This window comes from Gadus chalcogrammus, chromosome 9, assembly GCF_026213295.1.
Source record: "Gadus chalcogrammus isolate NIFS_2021 chromosome 9, NIFS_Gcha_1.0, whole genome shotgun sequence".
NCBI lineage: Eukaryota > Metazoa > Chordata > Actinopteri > Gadiformes > Gadidae > Gadus > Gadus chalcogrammus.
The window spans coordinates 15,604,185-15,629,184 of NC_079420.1; the positions used below are offsets into that span (position 1 = coordinate 15,604,185).

Genomic DNA, 25,000 nt, shown 5'->3' on the forward strand with positions numbered 1-25,000 from the left:
ATATACACACATATATACATATTGATATATATATATAATATATATGCATATATATGTATCTGTATAATTATTTATGTATATATAAATATATAAACAGATACAATATATACATATATATAGTATATACTGCACATACACATATATATATATACATATATAAACATATATATACAAACACCCATATATATACCCGTATAAATACAAACAATGTAAACATAAATATACCCCTACACACACACATGCACACATGTATAATGAGAATAGGGAGTTTTTCGGACTTCTATGTAAGAAGGTTAGTTCAAATAAAATGCATTTTTTTCTTCTCCTCAAGGGGGCCCCAGTGAGCAACCATTTCATTCCAGACAAAGAGATCTTCAGGTTAAAATCCATCTAGAGAGAGTCAACCACAAGGAGGGACGGAGAGGGGGAGAAATGAAAGAAGGTCAGAGGCAAACACAAACTCAGCAGCCCAGTAGAAAGAGTGCGCTGGAGCGACTGCAGAGGAGCCAGAGAGCTGATGGCCATCGGGCCAGGCTGGGAAAGCAGAGCACTGGCCTGGTGGCAGACCGGCATGGCTGGCAAAGCAGAGGGCTTTCTTATGCTGCACCTAATCTGAACATCACAGCACATTTCTGATAAAGCACTTGTGATACTGTTGTGCAGTTTCAAGTGTTGTTAAAAAATAAAAATAAATCTATGTTGAATGAACTGGGAAATGAAATGGGAAAAAACAAGGGGATGGCCACTGCTCACTTTTTTTTACTGATTGATGAGGAAAAGACGATAAAGGATTGACATCCTACAGAAAACCTGCAGGGTACGTTTTGAGTTTTGATTAGGAAAGAAGTCAAACTCCTTTATGACCGATTCTTTCTGTTGGATGTGACTGAGGTAATCATTGTGGACCAGGTAGGGAAATAGATTAATCTGGACAATTTTATCATTGGCCCAGCTCTGATCAAATTGACGCGAAGAGATACACAATTAATCCCATTGTTTTTCTGCATACCTTACCACCCCCCATTTTCTCTGTGAAAGCATAAAACACTTCAGTAAATAATAAAAAAAAAGAGCAACTCTCGCTGTTTCAATCAATTACTCCACATTCCTCTCTCTCTCCCTCCCTCAGTAATATTACACAAAGTGCATCATTTTTCACATGGCTGAGCAAAGTATCATATAATGCCTCTTCACAGCCAAGGTGACAAACAAAAAAATATGACACCCCCATCTCAACATTGCCCCTTCCTCCAATCAAGACTGGGCACATTTTTAAAGTGAGCGTGCAAGGGCGGATACAGGATTGGCTCGTCACCATCCTGACACCCAAAGAAATCCCACCCCAGGTGGATTATGGAGTTTCTCCAGCATCAGCAGAAGACATGTAGGTTATGGCGGCTGACTCTTAGGGGCTGGGGCTGTAGCTGCCCAGGGACTGAGCAAAGCAGAACCGTAGCCAGCAGGCAGAGCTGAAGGATACATGAGAGTGACTGAGCCCAGGGATAGGTGTTAAATTAAAAATGATAATCCCCAAGGAACTTTAAGTGGTGTAGTGAAGTTTCCCTACCACATATGCACATCACGCACGCACTCACGCACACATATACACACACAAATAAACGCATGCACATCACACACACACACTCAAATGCAGGCCTGCACATCAAAACACATACACACACACACACAGATGCACGCACATCACACAAACACACACACACACACACAAACACACAAACAGAAACACACACACACAGACACACACACAAACAAACACACACATGCACATGGGTGTGCAATATACAAGAGAGCAACACACATACTCACCCATTCACACACACAAGCACTCATTTGCGCACTGAAACATACTCTCTCTCACACAAACACAGATACACACACACATACACACACAAACACACATTTGGGTATGCAAACACAAACCACAAACACACACAAACATATGCATGTAAGCACTCACACAGTGCTTGCATGGAAAGACACAGACACACATGCCTATCCTCTTCTACTAACTTTATAAAAGCTTAATGCAGTGGGTTCTGGCTCCATCGGCTTATCGCAATGTTTACGCAGTTCCACCGCACATGGGTAAGCATACATGCAGCAACATGAGCATAAACACACACAACACTGACATAGAATAATTGCATTAATCCACTCTCTGTATGAGTGAAATCATACTTTAATATGCTGTTTTATGAATTGATTCATTCCACAACCAAAAAACATAAAGAAGACAAACACGGACAATACCAGGAGAGTCTCGGTTTGCTTCATGGGATCTCACGAATAATGTATGTTAAAATTAAATGATCAACCAAAAGGGCTATTTCAATCCAACATCTTCCAAACAACATGAGCAGGCAATCATTTACATTATGTTCTCAAGATCCCCTTAATTGCCACTGTAATATTCCAGCGACGGTACTGCACATTGGAATGGTTTTCTTTCTGCTCTCCCACAACATACTCATCATTTTGATGTCAAGCACTTCTAAGCCATAGTTAGTATACCACATGGTACAGCTGCCTATAATGATCTTGTAAAATAATAAATAAAGGTTATGTTTTTTCGGCCTTCTAGAACAGCACAATTAGCATGTGAGACAACTTTGATGTAGAACATCAACTCGATAATGAGTCAATAATGAGAAAGTGAGCTTTGACCCAACATTCATTTGTAAAGAAAAAGTACTAGTACGTTTTTAAGCTAGCTATGCATATGATATACTTACTGCAGTTTCATAATTATGAATAACGCATTATCATTATCATAATTATAATTACAAATTTGTCTGTCTAATGAGTGTCGTCTTTTTTGGTTCATCAAATAGGTTTTGTTCATCTGAGAAATGTTTATTTTGCGTTACGTTTGTCATTCAAACCTATCAGATGGTGTTGACCTTAGTTATCTTTTAAAACAAGTCAGGGAGTGATATTTTCTAACTTCATTGATCCTTTTAGATACAAGGTTTATTAATTTTCTCACTGGTACTCAAGAACCTCATCTTTTTGCCTTTGATGTGCAGACAGCCTGGTTAATTACCAGAGCAACTAAGGACACACAAAGTTATTCCTGCAAGTTAGGGAAACTACCAAGAGTATCTGACAAGTTGGTTTTACACAATAATAATAATACATTTTGAATTCCCTACAAATTCCGTTGGGACTTCTTCTCCCTTTATATGGTATCACACATTATTGAACATTATTTAGAAAATTTTATACATATCCACATTAATAATATAATAGTGGCGTTTTTGTCAATGAATCCAATACATTAGATATTCAGTTAGAAGAATCCTTTGGCCTTAACCAAGCCGGGATGGTTTGGCCTCAATCACACACACACACACACACACACACACACACACACACACACACACACACACACACACACACACACACACACACACACACACACACACACACACACACACACACACACACACACGCGCACACACACACACACACATACACACACACACATACGCACATTTTGTAGATATATCAGGTGGTATAGTGGTATCTCATTTGTAATAAACCCAATACCAGGCAATCTGAGAAGCAATCAAAGCATACGATAAAGGAAATGTGTATCTATATCTATAAATAAAGAGAAGTCGAAGCATCACAACACCGAAAGGCTGTGAAAAGAGAGCAAGGTGGAGGGTGCGGATAATGGCCCTGACAGAGAGACAGAGAGAGGGACAGAGAGAGAGAGGGAGCGACAGAGACAGGGACAGAGTGACAAACAGACAGGAATAGAGACAGAGAGACAAAGACAATGGACAGTAACTACTGCACCACTCCTGCACCACGCCTAGCTGGCCGCCTCAGAGCCACCGCAGCCCAGGGACTCAGCACATCCTCTCACTACCCTGGCTTATCTCTCCCCAACACGATAGTCGTCCACATTCACAAGAAGTCAAATGCAGAGGACAAGCCCACTGCAACCTTCAATATCAATATGCTACCCTGCTATCTAACACGTGTTCGCCACTGTGTGCACACACACACACGGCAGTAGCTTCCACCTTGTGTGCGTGTGTCTGTCTGTCTGTCTGTCTGTCTGTCTGTCTGTCTGTCTGTCTGTCTGTCTGTCTGTCTGTCTGTCTGTCTGCCTGTGTGTGTGTATGCGTGTGTGTGTGTGTGTGTGTGTGTGTGTGTCTGCCCAAGTAAAATAAGGTTTATATTAATACATGTGTGGGCCTTTATGCAGATCAACAATCATGATATGACAGATAATAAGACATAATATATGTCTTTATATCTCTCTCTAAATATAAATATAGGTAGGGAAGGCCCAGGCTCGGACAGGCTCACAAGTATGGTAGAGCAGCAGGTCCTCTCTGTGGTATACCTATATATCTATATCTATATCTCTATCTATCTATAGGTAGGGAAGGCCCAGGCTGGGACAGGCTCACCAGTATGGTAGTGCAGCAGCAGGTCCTCTCTGTGGTTTCCCGTGGTGCTGGGGGAGAAGTCGACAGTCACCTGCACGCTCTCCCCGGGACCCAGAGTCCCAACAGACGGCTCCACTGAGAAGGGGCTTTGAGAGAAGAGAACAGTACAATAGGACGGCGTACAGACATCTGGGAATAGCATGATCGACCTCCGAATAGGGGTTACTCAGGGTCACGTCCAATATTCTGTTGGGCTACGCCACGTTTGATGCTAGACAAACGTGACTTTTGCAAGCTACCTATACTATAAGGTAGTATTTATGGATCTATTGGTCGTCTAATAGTATCACAAGTCCAATGTTGGATTAAGAATCAAGGTCTGAACCAAATGAGCTCCATTCTGGTTGAACACTCTCTTTAGCTTACCGTATATATTTTTTTAGCAGTCATGGGGCTGGTAGTGGGGTCCGTTAGCATTAAATTGGCTATTGAAGGTGAACATAAACTTGGGAATAGTAGACAGAGAAAAAAGTGTCTGCAAAAGTATCTCCGTCAAGATACAGGAAACAAGGAATAACTCTGCTACTTTCAGTTATGGTTTCTCTCTATTCTGTTGGATATATTTATCCTTTTATATAGTGGCACGATCTTGATGAATGCTGCTTAACTCTTTTCTTGTGATTACATAAAACGAGGCCTGGTTACCTGTGTGTGTGCAGGTGGAACTTGGCCTCAGCGTTTCCTATGTTACGGACCAGCTGGGTCTTTTGTGTGGAGCCCTTCACTAGGCAGACGGGCATCTGCAGTTCATCCCGGAAGTCCAGGATGGCCCGGGGCCCGATGGCCCGAACGGGGACCTCAAACGTCTCTCTGTCTGTCACAAACACCAGCTTGAGGTGGTAGTCCTGAAGATCGATATAGATAAACATAAACACAAACACAAAACTTTCATGATTTTAAGCCTTATGTCGAGCCGGGTAACAATATTTCATGAAATATTTACGCTGTAATTGCAATGTGTCATCTATTATACATACATATACAAATGAGTTGACAGTTGACTTAATATGTACTCTGTAGGCAGGGTACAAATGCAGGAAGGGATGTTCGTATCACAAACCAGGAAGGAATAAAGAACATTAGTGCCCAAAACAACACAGACGGAACTTCGATTAGAAAGTTCCTCGTTAGGGAACAAATGAGACACAGGTGAGTGACTAGCAGGCTGGAGATGGTAACCCTGCAACACCTTCTCTTTATGCCCAAAGCGCTGTTGCCAATCCAGGGAGGTTAGGGGTCCCCACCCTTGTGGAGGTTGGTGCAGAGGGGACTCCCTTTGAGGCTGAAATGAATTCAACTTTGACCCAACATGGAGTAACGGGCCAACCAACACATTTGCAGTACAGTCCAAAAGGCTGATTAGACAATTTAAACGTGCTGTGCTCAAGACCACCAGCCTAGCAATGTGGTCTCCAACAGTCTCAAGTGAATGCACCTTCAAGTGCTCAGAGAGAGAGTGCCGCGGCTGTGGTATATTTAGCCTGTACCTTGTTCTCTTGTGGTGTGAAGCGAACACTGAAGGCAGTAGTCATCCCTGGGGCCACCTTGGAGCAGCCCTCTTCTGGGCTGACCACAGAGAAACACTGGGAGGCCTCCATCAGCAGCTTCACGTGGCGTGAGGCCTAAACAGCACAAATACACACATGAGCATTGACAATTTGTGATGGCTGTGTATCACCAGAGTGAGATCAACTAACAATGGTTGAATAAAAACTATAAGAAAAAATTATTTGTTAAAACTAACCCTTATTTTTTTCATGGTATCTTGGTTCAAACTCCCTTCCCCATAATGTGTATTGAAACAATATTTTTTTTTTATTATTATTTTGTGTTCAAACAAGTGAAACCAATAGAGTTCATTGTTGTGTGATTGTATTACACGGTCCAGATCTCCACCTTGGGGGGGGGGGGGGACACGCACGCACGCGCACACACACACACACACACACACACACACACACACACACACACACACACACACACACACACACACACACACACACACACACACACACACACACACACACACACACACACACACACACACACACACACACACACACACAAACAAAAGCCAATGCCTTGTCAATGTTGCGGAGGAGTAGGGGCAGCTTGTAGGTCTGCGTTGGGGCAAAGTTCTGGAAGACCACTTCAGATGGGTATGGCTGGAAAAGAGCCCGCTCCAAGTCCACCGAGGATAACTACAGGAACACAGAAACATATAGGCACTTCACCTTTCCAGCCGACGATCAATGCATAAAGGCTACGTTTTAAACACAACTTTTCTTGAAGGTTACCACCAGCGAGGCTGGTAGATCAGTCTAACAGCCTACCTAGTGGACTGTAGCAACTGGTATGTTTATCTATCATCATCATACATCTAGGCTGGAGCTCCCTAGGGGGGTGATGGAGTGTGTTGCTATGGAGGGGTGTGTGTGGGCTCTGCACATTGAGTGGTAAAATATGCAGTTCATGTTTACAACTTTAAAGTCGTAAACAACTTTAAAGATACATAACTGGTAAAAGGGAGTGCATTGTTTATAATCTAGGGCAGCCTTTCCCTGACCACGGGTCACAACCCAAAATTGGGACCCCTTATTTATTGGGTCGCCATTTGGCAAAGTAAAATACACATACTCTGTGTATTAATTTCTATTTTCTACATACAACCCATCCATTAATCCTGTTAATTACTAGCAATACTATTGCCTATGATCAAGTTAGGTTTCACTACCATGTAATATATTTGGATTTCTATATTATGATTGCCTAAAAATTATAAAAGCATATGTAGACGTAGATAAACTGGAGGATACAAACAGTTGGCGGACAATCTCTTTTTGCATGACAGCTGCCATTGCCAGTGAAGACACAGCCGATTTTTGATAATTTTCATCCATTTCCTTCATAGAACGAGATAATGCTTTTGGTTTAAAGGAGTTTTGAACCCAAATTATTATTTATTTTTTCTGAACATTAAACTTAAACTTCAACATTGTATTTTATCAATATTTTTTTAAATAAGACCATCATTTAGAAAAATACTTTGTGTTAAAGTCTGAGTGGAAGCTAGGGTCAGTTATTTTATTTGAAAAAGGCCTTGCGGCCTATAGGACATGCTTGTATTTTGTAGTGTGTCCTATAGAATTTATTTTTATTTTAGATTAAGACTCTAGTCTTTGATGTAGTGTGTATTATATGTAAATTGTTTGGGCCAGCATTAGACTTTAGCATGTGGATGCAGGACATGTTGGGGAGCCTGTGTCTATTATTCCTGTGATCTTTTTCTCAAATGTATCTACTTTACTTTTAGGGTTTTTTGACAGCCCATCAGGGTTTGTCCCGGTGGGCCCCAGAGTACCCGGTGAGGATGAGAGGGGAGTTGACTGCTTCAAGTCAAAGACCTTGTTTTTCAGTTTATATTCTTCAACAATTATATGATGATAAGTTGCTATTAAATCCATTCGGAGAGGTGCTGATTTGCTATTTATGTTCTCAATTCTTTAATACATTTTGATACTAGTGATTTCCCTTTGTCACCGGCTAAGACGTCTTTGGGGGTGCCAAACATTACTCTATGTAGGACAAACCCTGATATCTAGTCTTAAACATTTACCGGGGAAGGGCAATTATATATATTTTACATCAGTGTTGATTTTCGGAGAGAGGAAGACAGCCTGTTGAAATCTAACAAAAACGATAACAACCACTGACATTGAGAATCTCCAGGGAGTTCAGTTTCTGGAGATGAAAGTTGTCATGCATGTGCTCCTTCAAGTGTGCAAATGGCAGCAAGGATGGCAATTTCTGATCTTCATACTACTTTCTACAGTGGGAGCTTGAAAGGACTGTGCTGTGCCGCCTGCTCTGGCTTAAATAAAGTACTATACTGTTTTTTTTAATAGCATCATTAAGTGTACAATCTTCACTAGCCACATGTCACCTGTCAGCTCATTAGTGGCAATGGTTTGCAGTGCAACAACAACACCTATCAGCACGAACCTTGGAGCGCCCTGGATTTTTTCCCCCCTGCTTTTTAGGGAAGGAAGGGTGAAAGGAAAGTTAAAATTCCTCACTTCATGATCGCCCATGTCCAGCAGCTCCAGGATTCGGGGCGGCTGCATCTCCTGAGTACTGGCCAGGCGCTCCTCTGTGGTTTGCAACATCTCTTGGGTATACACCGATGGAGTGACCTGTATGTAAAAAAACAATGACAATATTAGTTGTATTGTTGTTGCACCTTCAAATTGATCTGTTCTCCATTCATTGAGCAGTCATTTCGGAACTGCTGCAAGAAAAATTCCATGGCATTGTGACTGAACCCTTGTTCTACAACACTAGGCTGCTACAATGTCAGGTTAATACGTTGTCAACATATACTCAGGTGTGCTCGATATGATAAAAAAAAAGAATAGATTTTTAAATCATAGGATATTGTTTCATTTTGCCATTTTTCTCCACATCCCTTCTAATTAAATGAATGTGCTTGCGTTGTTTTCCAGAGCATCAGATTGCATTGTTTTATGTCACAGATGAAAGGCAGTAAGATGCATGATAAACACACTACAGCTAAATGCTGATGTCAAAAGCACATATTCATATATTCCATGCAAAATACCTACACATTATACATTATATTATATATAATATTAGCTGCCGTCAGCACATTGTCTTCGTTAAGATAATGCTAAAGGGTCTACATATTCATAATCCTGACTTTGAAATCACCTGGATTCATTCATGTGGTTTGGCATTCATCAGTGCAAAGCAGCAAAAAACATTCAACTCAATTTAACCTATTTCAAAGACGGACTCTAAATAGATCCCAGTTTGAATGTGAATAACCAAAATCATTGGTGTAGCATATTTGTATAAATACAAACTTAATTCCTGAAAGGTAAAGGGAAACACCTGATATACCGGCTTCAAAGTCCCCACCCTATTGACCTTTCTGGGTGTGGAGAGGCCCCTCTCTGGGCGCCAGTGTAACAAGGTCCATTGCTATACGGCACCTAGGTGGCCACCGCACTCCACCTAGGTGACTTTTATTGGGGCTCCTCTAGACAAAGAAATGGCCAATCACAAACCGCCCTCGACCCTCTGTAGCTTGAACATTGCCGGGGTCTGATACCTGGGGAAGATTAGCACACAGAAATGTCGGTCTTTGGGGTTCTGTAGTTTTACTGATTCATTCAGCTCCTCAAGTTCAGTGACAGACAGAGGTCTACAGGGAGGGGAATGAGAACAGGTTGAAGGGGAAACTATTTGAAGTGTATGATAAACTCCTCGAGAACAGTGGCAGAGACAGGGCTCTGCTAGGGAGAGGGATTGAAAACAGAACAAGGTGAAACATATTAACTGTCTAGCAATTAATATATTATTCTTCATCCCTTCGTTTGGGAATTCTTAGTCTCACCAATCATTATAATAACTGTTAGAGGAATTGCTATGTTGTTCAACAAAGCGTTAATATTTTTTAACATGAATTTTTCCCAGGGTTATGAAAGGCGGTGGTAACAGGCTGGTATTATTGTTTGAGTGATGGAATACATTCTCATAACGTTATTAAGAAATATGCAATCCCTCAACTGTATTTTATCGTCAATCGTCAAAATGTACACTGCTGTTCAGCGAAAACAAATCACATGTTTGGTACATAATACACATTTATTGAAGTGAAAGGCTAGGTTTGGAACATTTAAAACATGAGTATTCTAATGCACCAAATAACTATCCTACAGCTGAAATATTGTCTCTGTGCTTTACTTCTTTGCACTGTTCTTCTTTGTGTTCTTAAAATACCATTTGGTTTGAATTAGGGTGTAAAGCATAACAATGAAACGTTACATAACATTGACACCCAATAGAAATAGGTTTTAGTTTGAACAAATAGGAGCTCTGCTATTAATCCGCTTTTACCCACAAATGAATGTCATACACTGATATTTTGATTGGTTATTGATGACGCAAGGTCTAGGTCAGGGTTGGGTTAACTAGTTAACAGATGGGCAGTGGGGATGTACAGCAATTCCTAACTCTGCCAATGTTGTGGAAATCTGGTTAGTCCATTTTAATATCAATCCCTCTAGCAGTGTCCACAAGTAAGCCTCCTAATGTCAGACCTATAGCACATTTTTCCAGGTGCCCTTTTGTCTTACTTACCCTTCTTGCTCTGTCTTCTTTGACCACAAGTTTGTGATTCCAAGGAAAAGTCATTTTTTTCTTTGGGCCAATTTCCTTGGAAGGAGCTGGTCCTGCAATAATGTAGGTTGCCATCTGGAGAGAAATCCAAGCTATGCATGAATTAAAATAAACATTTTGAACATAGTACACAGCATAACATACTAGGCAGGCACGGTTATATTGAGCAATAAAGGCTAACCAACAAAACGCAAAAGGTCCTTGCTAACGAACGATGAGCAAACGATGAGGAACGTAGGTTCAATGTTATTTCCCAAACCTAGAGCTACTACAATCATTTCTAATTAACAATCACCAATTAATTATCAAGCCATACCACTTTTAAAGAAGTTCGTTTACTTTCTTTTCTGCCAAACTCAGATTCTCATTCAGCACCATTCAGCGAAACGGTTTGTGATTGGTTGCCGTGGCAACAGTTACCTCGGCTACCGCTAACAAACCGGTTTCTCATTGGTCACGACCTTGGCAATTAACAGCCTTATAATCAGTAATTTTGCGATTAAACTACACAAATATCGGTAGTCCTTGTAGGCCTGCCACATTCTTAATTGGATGAAGCAATGGTAACATTACTTTATTCAGTTGTCCAGTTCAGTTTCAGTTGAGTTGAGTTGCTTTTCCGCAATTCAAACGAGCTTTTTTATTGGATTTGGAAATATATACATTGCCAAAGCAGTTTAAATAATAAACAAATACAACAAAGTATTCTATAAAAACGATTTCGTTTTTATGAAGAGTGTTCCCTCCCTCTCTCTCGCTCCCATCGGTCGCATTTCAACAATATCCTGCCTGTTGTTTCCACCCGCTCTCGCACCTGGGGTCCGCCGAGCAGCGCTCGAGGCATTGGGTTTCTCTTTCTGTTCCACATGTGATTTGGACATTTAGACCGTCTCCGCCCCCTGTCATACCTTAAGCCCGCTTGACTTAACCTACAGCGTGATCCCTGCTGAGTCTCATTAACCAGCTCATTGCTTGCAAACTCTATCCGGCTTTCAAATTCCCTCAACCCATCCTACTCGTCGCATCTGTAAAACCATCCCATTGATCATCAGATATGGAAAACACGTCGCCCGCGTCCAATCGGTGCAGGTAGGATGTAAATGGTAGCTTATAGCAACAGGCTGCATGGAAGAGAATACATCTATTTTTTCTTTCATGTTTGCCCTAGTAGCTTGTTAAACGCTGAGTTCCAATAATATTCACTGAACTGTATGGCCCCAACAAATCGATGCAGAACTCAGCCTACGTTATACTTCATTGTAACACATTGATACTATTTGATACTACTCCCACCTTATTCTTCATGTTTAACCTCTGTTTTTCTTTTATTCCTAGTCTGTTTTACATAGTTTTGATAGGGCAATATGTAAAGCGTCTTAGAGTACCATATTAAGCGCTATATAAATGTCATTTATTATTATTATTATTATTATTTGCCTTATATTGCGTTGATCTATCATGGGATGAGCCCTTATGCTTTGGTCTGTTCATGCAAAATAGAAATTATGAGAACTTGTTCGATTTTGCACTGTCCACGAAGCAATACTCCAAAAAAAAATAGTATCTATTTTTGAATTCAAATAAACCTCAATATGCCTTTTTACATTGTCATTTCACCTACTTGAGAATGTGGGCTCGATTTAAAGAGAAAGAGAAAGACTGCCCCAAAGGCAATAAACTCAACAAGGGCAGCGTAACCATCTCAATTGTATATGAGGGTACTGCATGCTTTCCCCTTCCCATCCATTTGAATTCCAAACGGTCCCTTCCATGTCAACCATTGAAATGAAGAGATGGGGTCGCTGTTAATCCAATGGACTCATTGAAGCGCGGCGTTACACCGAGCACCATGGACAGCTCCGTGTCCAGCCCCATAACGTATAGGCTTTGTGTCTAGAAATATTTTGTAGTTCTGAACTGGGTTTGCAATTCTACTGCTGAATAACATATTTATTGTCTTTCATAAACGAACCTGGTATTGTCCTTATTCCCTACGGTTCCAGGACTTGGTTACATATTCTCATTCTGCCCCATGATGATTGATCGTTCATCTTTGAATGTGCTGTATATTTATGACTTTGGCAAACAATACTAGCCTTTAAATCTATCTAATCTTATCTAAATTTCATTCTGTTTTTTTTATTATCCTTGTTGGGTTCAATGTATTTATGAATCACTTATAAAAGGTTGGACAATGTGTGTGTGTGTGTGTGTGTGTGTGTGTGTGTGTGTGTGTGTGTGTGTGTGTGTGTGTGTGTGTGTGTGGTGTGTGTGTGTGTGTGTGTGTGTGTGGTTGTCTGTATGTTTGTGTGTGTGTGTGTGTGTGTGTGTGTGTGTGTGTGTGTGTGTGTGTGTGTGTGTGTGTGTGTGTGTGTGTGTGTGTGTGTGTGTGTGTGTGTGTGTGTGTGTGTGTGTGAGTGTGTGTGTGTCTGTGTGTGGACTTTATTTGCCACATGCTGACAGAGTTAAGACAAGGGCTGCCAAAGAGCCATGTGTTAATGGCATGATGCAAACTGCATCAGGCCTGCATTTTGAGTCCCTTTGTTATTTTGGGGGGCTATGATTTACAGTTATTAAATCATCAGTATATTAATCATTACCTCCAAACAGTTACGAGGACTATGAGGCTACGGCCGACTGGCTGCGATCCAAGACGGCGCAGCGTCCTAAAGTGGCCATCATCTGTGGCTCTGGGCTGGGCGGACTGGCAGAGCTGCTGCACAACAAGGTCGTCTTCCCCTACAAAGACATCCCACTCTTCCCCCAAACCACCGGTGAGAGCTCTTTGTGTGTGTGTGTGTGTGTGTGTGTGTGTGTGTGGTGTGTGTGTGTGTGTGTGTGTGTGTGTGTGTGTGTGTGTGTGTGTGGTGTGTGTGTGTGTGTGTGTGTGTGTTACTGTGTGCGTGTGTGTGTGTGTGTGTGTGTGTGTGTGTGTGTGTGTGTGTGTGTGTGTGTGTGTGTGTGTGTGTGTGTGTGTGTGTGTGTGTGTGTGTGTGTGTGTGTGTGGTGTGTGTGTGTGTGTGCGCGCGCGCGCAGCGTGCGCGTGTGTGTGTTTGGGGTGCTCGTTTGTGTACGCCATGTGTGTGGGCGTACATGTGCATCATAACGGATGAATAAAGTTTGTACTCATTGTGTTAAATCACTTATTATGTAAAGCGTTGTTACATTTCTTCACACCACAAGCAGTACTTTTAAATTGGCCATATGCCATTTTCTTTTGCAAGATGTACTTGTGTGTGTGTGTCTGTATGTGTAAGTGTGTGTGTGTGCTTCAACACTGATGCATTATGTTTGTGTGTGTGTGTGTGTGTGTGTTGTGTGTGTGTGTGTGTGTGTGTGTGTGTGTGTGTGTGTGTGTGTGTGTGTGTGTGTGTGTATGTGTGTGTGGTGTGCATGTGTGCTTGTGTGTGTGTGGGTGTGCCTTTGTGTGTGCCGTGTGTGCTTCCAGTGGAGGGCCATCAGGGTCAACTGGTGTTTGGGACCCTTGAGGGCCAACAGTGTGTCTGCATGCAGGGGCGCTTCCACACCTACGAAGGCTATGACCTAAAACAGGTGACTTATTAATAAATAAACTCTTTACAATATGAAACCCTTGCACCTACCTTAACTCTACTCACACCTAACTTATCATGTGCGATAACTGATACTAAGTTCCGAATAGTTTTTACAAGCTATGATGTGGTATAAATCTATATAAAATATTGCCATAATGAATGTTTTATGTCCATGGCACCACCTTTTATTACTTTCGATATTCCGTTCGAATGCAAACATTGACCTAACATCATAAAATTAAATACAAAGTGAAAGCAATAGAAAGGTTTATGCGCGTGTGTGTGTGTGTGTGCGTTTGTGTGTGCGTGCCTCCAGGTGACGTACCCCGTGCGTGTGTTCTCGCTGCTCGGCGTGAAGACGCTGATACTGACCAACGCGTCCGGGGGCCTCAACAGCAGCTACAAGGTGGGCGACATCATGCTGATCAAGGACCAAATCAACCTGCCGGGCCTGGTGGGGAACAACCCTCTGTGTGGCCCCAACGAAGACAGGTTCAGAATGCATCTTACTTCTCTCTAATAAGACATCTTTTGAAATAAAGTCCATTTTGAATTTCCCTTAATAAATAAGAGGTTAAAAATATTATTCATGCAGGTGCGTGCTTATGCCTGAATGCCTGCATGAGTGTGTAGGTGCGTCCAGTGGTCTGCATGTATTAGCTTCACCATACAGTCATTGTGGCCGAGTGTTCAGACTATTTCTCTTTTCCTCTAACTTCTCTAACTCTGCAGGGTATTTCCTAGGAAATAGATCTAGCAGTTGAAATTGGTAATGTTGGTTGTTTGGTCTGTTGTTTTTTGCATTACCTTTAGCATTTTCCTTATCTTGAACGTAGTTTCTCAAATGTGCTGTTTGCATACTGTTGGGTGTATGCCTAAAATGCATACACCCAACAGTATGCAATCAGGAAATAAAACAGCACCTTGAAACATTGGCCAATGCACTAGCCAATCACGTGACCTGTTTCATTCATCAAGCGGGCTCTCTGTCCCAGGTTTGGTGAGCGCTTCCTCTGCATGTCTGACGCTTACGACCCTGACCTGATCGCCTTGGCCCAGCAGACGGCCGAGGAGCAGGGCATCGAGGAGTTCATGCAGAAGGGGGTCTACTGCATGGTGAGGCGGCCCCACCTACGAGAGTGTCACAGAGGGGAGGGCTCTGCGGACCCTGGGAGCCGACACAGTGGGGTGAGTGGCAGCTTGTCTCAGCAGTAAGGGTTAGGGTTATCAAATCGATATACAATAGATTGTAAGATATATATGTTGATGTAGTATATATTATTTATGCATTAAGAAGTGCTATTATATAGTATCATATTATACGTTATTTATGTTTTTATTTAGCATGCTTAGTTTTAAACGGCTGTAGGTACGATTAAGTTTAGGGTGAGCAGATAACCCTTTTTTTGCTTTCCCGAACCTATCAGGCAAGAGATGCCCTGATTGGTCAGAAATGATCCAGGAGTGGTTTCAGATCAGAAGGGTCTCATACAGAGGCAGGCATATTAAAACAGATATTCTAAGCGCAATTCACTCTGATAATAGTGTTTAAATGAAGCTTTAAAAGGTTCCTAGTTCTTCCTAGCCTGAGTGCTTAGGTGTACAGTTATTGGTCAAGACGGCGTTAGTACTGGCGCTGCGAACGCAAACAGAAAAAGCCTTTGAATGTATGTAGTTCCTGCAGAGCTTGGCATTGGCTGGTTGCTCTCAGCGAGACCCCAGAAGTGCTCAGAGTCCAAAAGGCCTTCATAATCTTTACACTCTCTCCCACATTGGCATACACGCTGGCATGCTGTCATCAACTGTCATCATCTTCCTTCCATTCATCTCACTTAGGATATGAAATTTAATTAAGTTTTACTTTGATTTGACATCTTCAGGACACATTATGCAGTGAGTGGCTCCTTCAATCTAAACTTTGAAGTACCACACACAACCCTTACTCTTAGATGCAGTCTGCACTGCAGTAAATCAATGTAGTCGCTCTGATGTGCATAGTAATTACAATAGATGCTGTTGTCTACACAGGTGTTGTTATTTTTTAACAATTATGGATCTGCTCCTGTATTAACCAGGGAATGGGGAGTCCACTTATATTCACTAGTGTAGCCCACTACCTGGGCCCTCACACATCCAAAGAGCAGACTATAATAGTGTTACGTGAAAGTTATGTATCCCGCCAGGCGCCATCTAGTGAGATAGTAACAGAACAACAGAGGCAGAGTGCTTCTAATCAGGGTCCGTTCTGCACAGCCTTCAACACAGTGTGATGTCAACCTCACATTCCTTACAGGAAGCCAAAAACAACAAAATAAAACCGTTACAAATAAAACCAAAACATCAAAACCATATTTATTTTACCTTACATCTATTATCCACGTCAAGTGTATCCTTATGTTGAAAGGTGTTTGTGTGTGTCATAGGAATGAGCACAGCGCTGGAGGTGGTGGTGGCCCGCCACTGTGGCCTGCGTGTCCTGGGCTTCTCACTCATCACCAACATGGTGGTGACTGAGTACGACAGCAAGCAGAGGGCCAACCACGCGGAGGTGCTGGAGACCACTCGCATGCGCACCCAGGTCCTTGAAGGGCTTGTGACAAAAATTGTAGCCAAGATCCGGTAGGATCTTGAAGAAGTGACCCCTGATAGACTGGTAGCACAGTCCACATGCACAAATGTATAAAGCTGCAGCTGATGTTGTCTGAGTTTGAATTTGGCTGCGCTCTGCAGCACACAGCCAAAACCACTGCCAAATGCACGTTGACCGAGGCTTTGGTGAATTCACCTTAACCCGCGACCCCTCGTTTAGATTGAAACCCCCGGTTTCAATCTTAGTTTGGTTCAGGGCGGTATCAAGGATGTTGGATTGAGTATTTGATCATCACTTCTACAAAAAAATGTGATTTTAAGTGGAGGGTAAATGTGTAATATTATTATTTAAGTAATTACAAATACAAGACTTCTTTGAAATATTCTCATCGGGCAGTCCGAAAAAGTGAAGCAGAAAGAAAACGTAGTTACTTAAACCAATAATCAAGGAATAATTAGGGAATGAATTAGTGTAAATAAAGATAAAGATATATATTTATGTATTTAAGTTGCCAAATATGTTAGCAACTAAATATGTTAATAAAACCAATGAGCCATGAAGATGTTTCTATCGTTCAAATATTCATTAATTCATAAACTCCAGGTGACTTGCTGCCGTATTGGAAACTTCCCAGTCCCTAGGGAATTTCCCTGTGGAAGGAAGATGAGGGGACACCCCAAACACTGTCTTGTGAGAAGGCTTTTCAGAGAGCTCTATTGATGGATAAATCAGTTTGCCTAAAAATAGCTGCGAAGTTGGCATGATCACACATTTTAGAATGGTTTTTTTCGTTGACGTTGCTGTCTCCGAAAATGGTAATTTGAGCCAGGAATCATTGTACCTGCTGTTTGAATGTTTCCAGGTGTGGTGTTGCGCTCACACGGCCAGGTCGCTCTTCTGTTTGACATCTTATGTTTGAGCACTGAAGAGAGCCTAGCCACCGGGGTCAGGAAGTAACCTCTCGGGCACTTTATAAGATAAGATAAGATAAGATATACTTTATTACATCTCAGTAGAGACATTTAGGACACAGGGATTTATAAACAGATATCACAGAAATATACATACAAGACACTGCCCTCCCTCAGTACAAGACCAGTGGTATCCTCATGATTACACCAGCAGCGGTCCACAGCAGATAATGCAGCCCTCAGGAAAAAATAAATAAAAATTACTTATTTTGGAATTACTGCTCTGATGTGCAACTTGTTTGTGACCAGCTTGGTCACAAATGTAAAAATGCCCTAGGAACTGCTTAGAATTGATTAGCAATTATTTTATTTTGGTGTTTTAATTAAAAGGTACTCTAACATTGAGAAGTAAACAAGATGCACTTCCTGAAAGGAATCTCTAAATTTGATTTCCTAATGTAACTTTCAAGTATAATTTCGTACAAAACATCAAAATATCACACAAAAAACTGTCTGAAAAGGCCACCTCGTGTGTGTGTGTGTGTGTGTGTGTGTGTGTGTGTGTGTGTGTGTGTGTGTGTGTGTGTGTGTGTGTGTGTGTGTGTGGGTGTGTGTGTGTGTGTGTGTGTGTGTGCGTGCGTGCGTGTGTTTGTGTGCTGTGTAAGTACGTGTGTATGTGTGTGTGTGTCTGTGTGTTTGTGTGTGTGTGTGTGTGTGTGTGTGTGTGTGTGTGTGTGTGTGTGTGTTTGTGTGTGGGTGTGTGGCCCTGAAGAAAAAAAAAAGTTGTCCCTCTTTTTCTTGCTGCAGTATGGAAGGTCAATGCACAAAACCAAAAAGGGTATACTTTAAAAGGACAGCCACCCATCCCCCTCCCTGCTGCATGCATTCAACGTGCCGACACCTCTCATCAGGACCATGGAGGCACAGTCTGCTCACTTCCCCCCCCCCCCCCCCCCCCCCCCCCGCTGTATTCCCCCTGTATACACACAACCCTCCTCGTCTGAGTCTTTGTCGCACTCCCTCCCTTACAGGTTACTATATGGTCACACACGTGGAATGTGTCTCGGATCCTGCAATCTCACTCTGCGTTGATGCATACCACACAGTTTCAGATCCACATGTATAGTATGTTGACAGTGATTGTAGCAGAGCACCTTTAAAGAGAACTTTAATGGTGATTGAAAAACGGCAGTTTTACAAGCCGCAGCCTCATCATATGAAATTGATGTAATATAATTCATAGTAGCGGAAGCATTAAATATGAATAATGTGACAGAGGCAGCCTGACGATGGCAACAGCTGGGCCACATGTTATTACGTTATTACTCCTACAATATGAAATGATCACACAGCCACAGATTCTCTCTCACACATACAGAGACACAACCAAACAATTCACATATAGTTCATAATGTGTTGCCTCCGGCAATACGCTATGACGTGGGAGGGTTTGGCTTACACTGTGATCAGTTGAATTGACCTGCTTTGAATGAGGGCTATGGAAAACGAAGAGGACAGGAAATGCGACGATCAAGACTGAGCAGCTGTGTCTGGAGGACTGGACACAGAGGTCCTAGAGAGAGACAAAAGAGACCCAAAGGAGGTGTAGGAGGGGATGGAATAAAGACTAAGGGGATGGATTTTTTTTTAGGACAATTCGCTGTTACGGTGTGTGTGTTTGTGTACTTGTGTGTGTGTGTCTGTGTTGTGTGTGTGTGGTTGTGTGTGTGTGTGTGTGTGTGTGTGATGTGGGTGTGTGGGGGGTGTGTGTGTGTGGGGTGTGTGTGTGGTGTGTGGTGTGGTTGTGTCCTTATTTTGCATGCACAAATGTCTGTGTGTACTGTGCTTGTGTATTTGTTGCATGTGTGTGTTTGCATTACCTTGTGTGTGTGTTTGTGTGATTGTGTGTGGTGTTTAAGTGTGCGTGTGGTTTGTGTGTCTGCACATAGTGTTTTGCGTGCAAGTTAAGTTTGAGTGTGCGTGTGATGGGTGAGTGATGTCAGGGTGGCTCTGTTTCGTCCTAGTATTGTAAATGAGGACCTACGGCATGTGCCCAGCAGTCGCTGCGATTGATTACTGTGGGCTTGGAAGAGAGACAGAGAAAGCGACACAGGAACAGTCTTACAGGGAGCCGTTGCCAGGAGCTCACGCGCAGCACAGGGAATGTGATTAGTGTGTGAGCTCTAATGAAGTGTTTGAAGCTCTCCTCCCTGCCAGTCAAGCCTTGAGAGCTTCATGTGAGGGCGAGCCGGGGGAATAGAGACGGCCGACATGCTTAGATGGGCCTACACACAGACGCACACAACAAAAACGGTATTTGCCTTGCCCGCTTGCACAGCTCACATCCCCCACCCCACCTCACTCTCCAAACACTCTCACTCAAACAGACACACACACACACACACACTCACACACACACACACAGGGAGCGGAGAGAGGAGGGCATTAGAATTATCTATCTATCTATCTATCTATCTATCTATCTATCTATCTATCTATATATCTATCTACTATCCCTATATCTCTCGCTCTATATATACAGTATATCTATATATTATATAGATGTTGATACCTATGCATGCATAAATATATATATATAGATAGAGATATCTATAGAGATATTTATAGATTTATATATATACATAGATGCATCAACAGCCTAGTCTTTATAGGCCTATATATAGATGCATGTGTGGATGTGTCTGTGTGTATAAATATATCAGAATAATATTATATATCTTATATATCTTATAAAATCTTATAAAATCTAATTGCACAGTTTGACTGAGCGGCAATGTATAGAATAGTACGGTACCTTGTAAAGCAAGGTACACCCAAACACACACACACACACACACAAAAACATACTCACACCCACCTACCCACACACACACACACACACACACACACACACACACACACACCACACACACACACACACACACACACCACACACACCACAACACACACCACACACACACCCACACACACACACACACACACACACAACACACACACTCAAACATGCTCACACCCACCGACCTCATAACTCATTTGACTGTACGTGGTGGCAAAGCGCCCCCTGTGGTCGCTGAGCACTGCACGTGTCGCGTGGGGGTTAAAAAGCGCAGGTCCGCCCGCACGAGGTTCACAGTGTGGGTTCGCCTGGAACAGTGAAAAGTTAGTCGAGGATTTTGTGGCGCGAAGGACTTACGGCTGTTCATCTCTTCTCTGTCGACGACATGGCAAACAAGGCACAGCCTCCTCATCTTCATCTGGCCGAGTGCACAGCATCCCAGTTCCTCGATATCTGGAAACATTTCGACGCTGATGGTAGGACAGACATTTTTGGACAAAAGTTGTAGAAACTGAATATTGTAAATAACGGCAATCATTATAATCACGCTACCACCGTTCGTAAGTGAATTCGTCAATTAATCAAATCAGCTTTTGAGAGAAAAGTAGGCTGAAGGCTATAAATTAGCCTAATAATAAAGTTAATTAGAATCACATTTTTGATAATATAGGCTTCCTAATTATGCGTTCAAAGAGTAGTACGATCAAGTCTAACTTATATTAAGGCTGCATTTAATTCCGACATTTGATTTCATATGCATGTGCAAATTATCAGGCAATTCCAAAACTTCAATGATGTATTATCATCCTGTCTTAATTACAATTTCATTCATTCGGTAGTTTATTCGTCGAAACATTCATTAATTGTGCTGGGCGATTAATATTTTGTAATATTATTTTGTAATATTTTTCAAATCTTTATCTCTTACTGTTTCGTTCTTGTTTCGATATGTCTATGGGCATGTGCAAGTGTGTGTGTGTGTGTGTGTGTGTGTGTGTGTGTGTGTGTGTGTGTGTGTGTGTGTGTGTGTGTGTGTGTGTGTGTGTGTGTGTATTATTCGCAACGCTGCAACCATGACACGCACCACCAAGAGTAAGCTATCTCAAGTAGACCTACAACATGATAAACCCGACAGCTCCTTAATAAAAATAACGGTAATATGCCTAGTAGTAGGCTAATAATAATATAATATATAAACAATCATAATAATAATCATCATCCCGTGTATTTATAAAATGGAAAGCGTAGTTGTAATATAGGCCTACTTGATGACGAGGCTGAACACAAATAGGCCTACCTACTTCCCCGCGTACTAATTCTAAATTATTTCAATGCTTCTTAGAAGGTTAGTAAGTGTTGCTTGCTTTTTTCCACCTAAAGCATCGACCAATTACTAACACATGTCATTTCTAAAACGCCCCCGACTAAAATTTGGATGACCAAAAAAAGTTTTTTTTTAAATTCTAGGAAATGTAATAATAAAGAAAAAACCATAGATCTGAATGCCACAAAACAAGACGACCCTTATATGCAAAGGTCTGTGGGTCGTGAAAAATGAACAGTGCCAATTAAACCAGGAAAGCCTCCTAATTGGAAGAAGCTCTTATCAAATATGATGGTTACCAACCCCTTGGTAACCAGGAGTTCTCTAGCAACAACCACGACTCCCAATCCAATTAGAATGTGCTGCCAGGGGTTTGAGCAGGAACATTTCCCTGGCCAATTACCTTTCTCACAAATCCCTGCTGTATTATTTGCCAGCGATAAAAAAACAAGATCCAAACATCCAAAGAGCAATAAATACAAATGCAAATAACAAAGTATAATAGGTCTACTAGAAAAAATGGCACGTCGGCCTACACTGAAAGATATTGGGACAGGGATTCAAGTCTTATATGATAGGCAGTCCCATAGTGGTCAGGCATTTTAGAGCATGAGCTCCCCATTATCTTTCCCGAAGCCCTTACAAACGGCTCTGTTCAAATAGTATTTTTGCTTAGGAAGGTTCCTAACTGAGTGAAATGACCCGGAAGTATCTAAGTGGCAGCCATGATAGGAGCTGTTTGAATTCTGTAAACGCTAAGGAATGTGTGCTGTAATGCCTACTATAGCATAGGGTACATTGGACCTCCCTTTATTGGATTAAAGGCGAAAATGCCTCCCACAATTCCTTGCGGCATCAAAGAATTGCTGCTATACCGCTACAACACTAAAACTGTGGCTTTATTTTTTAAAGGGACGTATCAATCTGCGTTTCACAAACACAAACAATCAAGATGACATCTTCCGCGGTCAAATAATTGGCGTAATGTAAATCAGGCTGATTATCTTTCTCAGTCCTTATTATAAGCTTAGTGTAAATCAGTCTGATTCTCCTACTCAGTCCTCATTATTAGCCTAGTGTTAATCAATCTGATTCTCCTTTTCAGTCCTTATTATAAGCAAAGTGTTGATCAGTATGATTCTCCCACTCAGTCCTTATGATTTGCCTAGTGTAAATCAGCCAGATTCACATCCTCAGTCCACATGAATTCTCCTTCACACATTCCTTGGTTTCCTGACGTTTTCGCTCAAGGCCTAGGAAGAGGGTTAGGAAAGGTCATTTAGTTGTCTGTTGGACTGGAGCCCTGTTCAAGGACGGGGATTAGCAAAGTCATTTTGTTGACTATTACAATGGAGCCCAGGTGTCCCAGAAGTCCCAGGTGTTGGGTGATCCGGCCATTTTACATACCATTTGCAACCCCACTTTGCAAATCAAATGCAAGGAGTACAATGATGTGGATTTGGATAATGTTTGATTTGTCCCTTATAGCTAGGAGTGTCCCCAGGGCAGGAGAACAAGAGAGCTCATTTGTTTGTTCAGACAGAATCAACAGCTAATAGCTATGAGTAAATATACATATGTAGGCCCAAGCTCACACGGATGATGAAACAGACAAACTCCCCATTGGCCACTGAGTATGTATGTCATAAAACCTGTGTCTTCAAATGCCTCATTGTTGATTCAAGAATTGTGGTGATTTCAAAATGCATGTTGAAGAAGAAGTCAATATTTAGTTTAGTGTATACAATTTAACATTTGATTTAAAAGATTGAACATGCTAGCTCAAAGCATATCTATTCTTTAGGACTTTAACAACTACATGCCACTACTAATTAGGTCACTACACATTTCATGAGAAAAACCCTTTAGGGTACATTCAGCATATGGTTTTGTCTGATGGGCAGATGTGGGGATTATGTATTCAATCTATTACTTAACCCTACATACCGTGGCTACCGTGCAGAAAGCTATTGTTAGAGAAATCTGAATGGCTGGCTTAGGTAATAATCTCTTGATTGGTATGCAAATCCCACTCTCTCCAAGAGCTAGGACCTGTGAGTAGGTGCTGTTGGTTTAATAGGTGATCATATCTGACCAGTGAAGTGGTCAAGCAGGTGATTTAATTACAATGCATCATCTCTGAGTAAAATGTCAATAAGACCCATAGGGAAAATTATCTGCAGCAGCTAAGAATGTCATTGCCTGCCTCTCTCTCACACACACACACACACGCACGTGCACACGCACACACACACACACACACTCACAAAGACACATCCACATGCACAGACACATGCAAATGGAAAGAGGCTGTTGAAATAAAGAAGCCAAAGGAACTATGCTGATTAACTGAAACAAAGAGATAGACAGACAACCAGGTAAGATGGAGAAAATATAAAGCATTGCAATCTTTTTTGTTGAAGCAGCCAATCCCACCATTTGGAGCCCTCTGGTCCACCGGGCAGAAGCCTGCTGTATTGGCATGGTGCTACTGGAGCGCGACTACAGCAGAGTCAGTTGAATCAGGGTGCACAACATTGCCCTAAATCAGGGCAATGATACAAAAGCAAATAAATTTGGAAAGATGTTACAACAATCCTATTTATTCTAAAAGCCAGTTTCACTGTAAGAATACAATTAATTACCTTAATTTGCAAGGAAATAAATGCAAAAAGGTAGGATAGAAAAGCCCTTGATTTGGACAACTCTTAATGTCTCAATTCTCTGGACATAATGATACAACAAGGTTATGTTTCAATTTCATATCATAGGAAGGTCAATTTAGAGATGCATCTCCAAACAAGCTGTTTGCAACTGGTCTACGCTTCTGATTCAAGACAAAGAAGGTGACGACCCATCACCTTTGAGTGTCGGTGTGTGCAGCCTTCCCATTATGGTTCCCGACACCAGTGTCCACCCGACCCTTGACCCTACTGCCTTCAGTGTCCCTGCGCCCGTGTCATGTATGGTCATTCCTGTGTCCTATAGGCAACGGCTTCATTGAGGGGAAGGAGCTGGAGAGCTTCTTCAAGGAGCTGGAGGAGGCCCGGAAAGGAGCAGGGGTGGTGAGTGAGAG

The 25,000-nt window shown here is 41.9% G+C and overlaps 2 protein-coding genes and 1 pseudogene across 2 annotated transcripts in view; 2 read left to right on the forward strand and 1 right to left on the reverse strand.

The window, feature by feature from the left end:
* The window catches only part of LOC130389158 (hydrocephalus-inducing protein homolog), a 76,126-nt gene extending 65,039 nt beyond the window's left edge, over positions 1-11,087 (reverse strand). Inside the window, 7 exon segments of the mRNA XM_056598829.1 lie at positions 4,449-4,573; positions 5,133-5,332; positions 5,975-6,109; positions 6,569-6,688; positions 8,564-8,680; positions 10,650-10,763; positions 11,005-11,087. Of these exon segments, the coding sequence (XP_056454804.1) occupies positions 4,449-4,573; positions 5,133-5,332; positions 5,975-6,109; positions 6,569-6,688; positions 8,564-8,680; positions 10,650-10,703 (751 nt within the window). The 5' untranslated portion in view covers positions 10,704-10,763; positions 11,005-11,087.
* Positions 11,088-11,684: 597 nt separating this feature from the next.
* Positions 11,685-16,876, forward strand: LOC130389482 (purine nucleoside phosphorylase-like; annotated as a pseudogene).
* A 4,038-nt stretch (positions 16,877-20,914) lies between these two features.
* LOC130389294 (calretinin-like) overlaps positions 20,915-25,000 on the forward strand; it is a 10,383-nt gene continuing 6,297 nt past the window's right edge. Inside the window, 2 exon segments of the mRNA XM_056599010.1 lie at positions 20,915-21,076; positions 24,913-24,989. Of these exon segments, the coding sequence (XP_056454985.1) occupies positions 20,986-21,076; positions 24,913-24,989 (168 nt within the window). The 5' untranslated portion in view covers positions 20,915-20,985.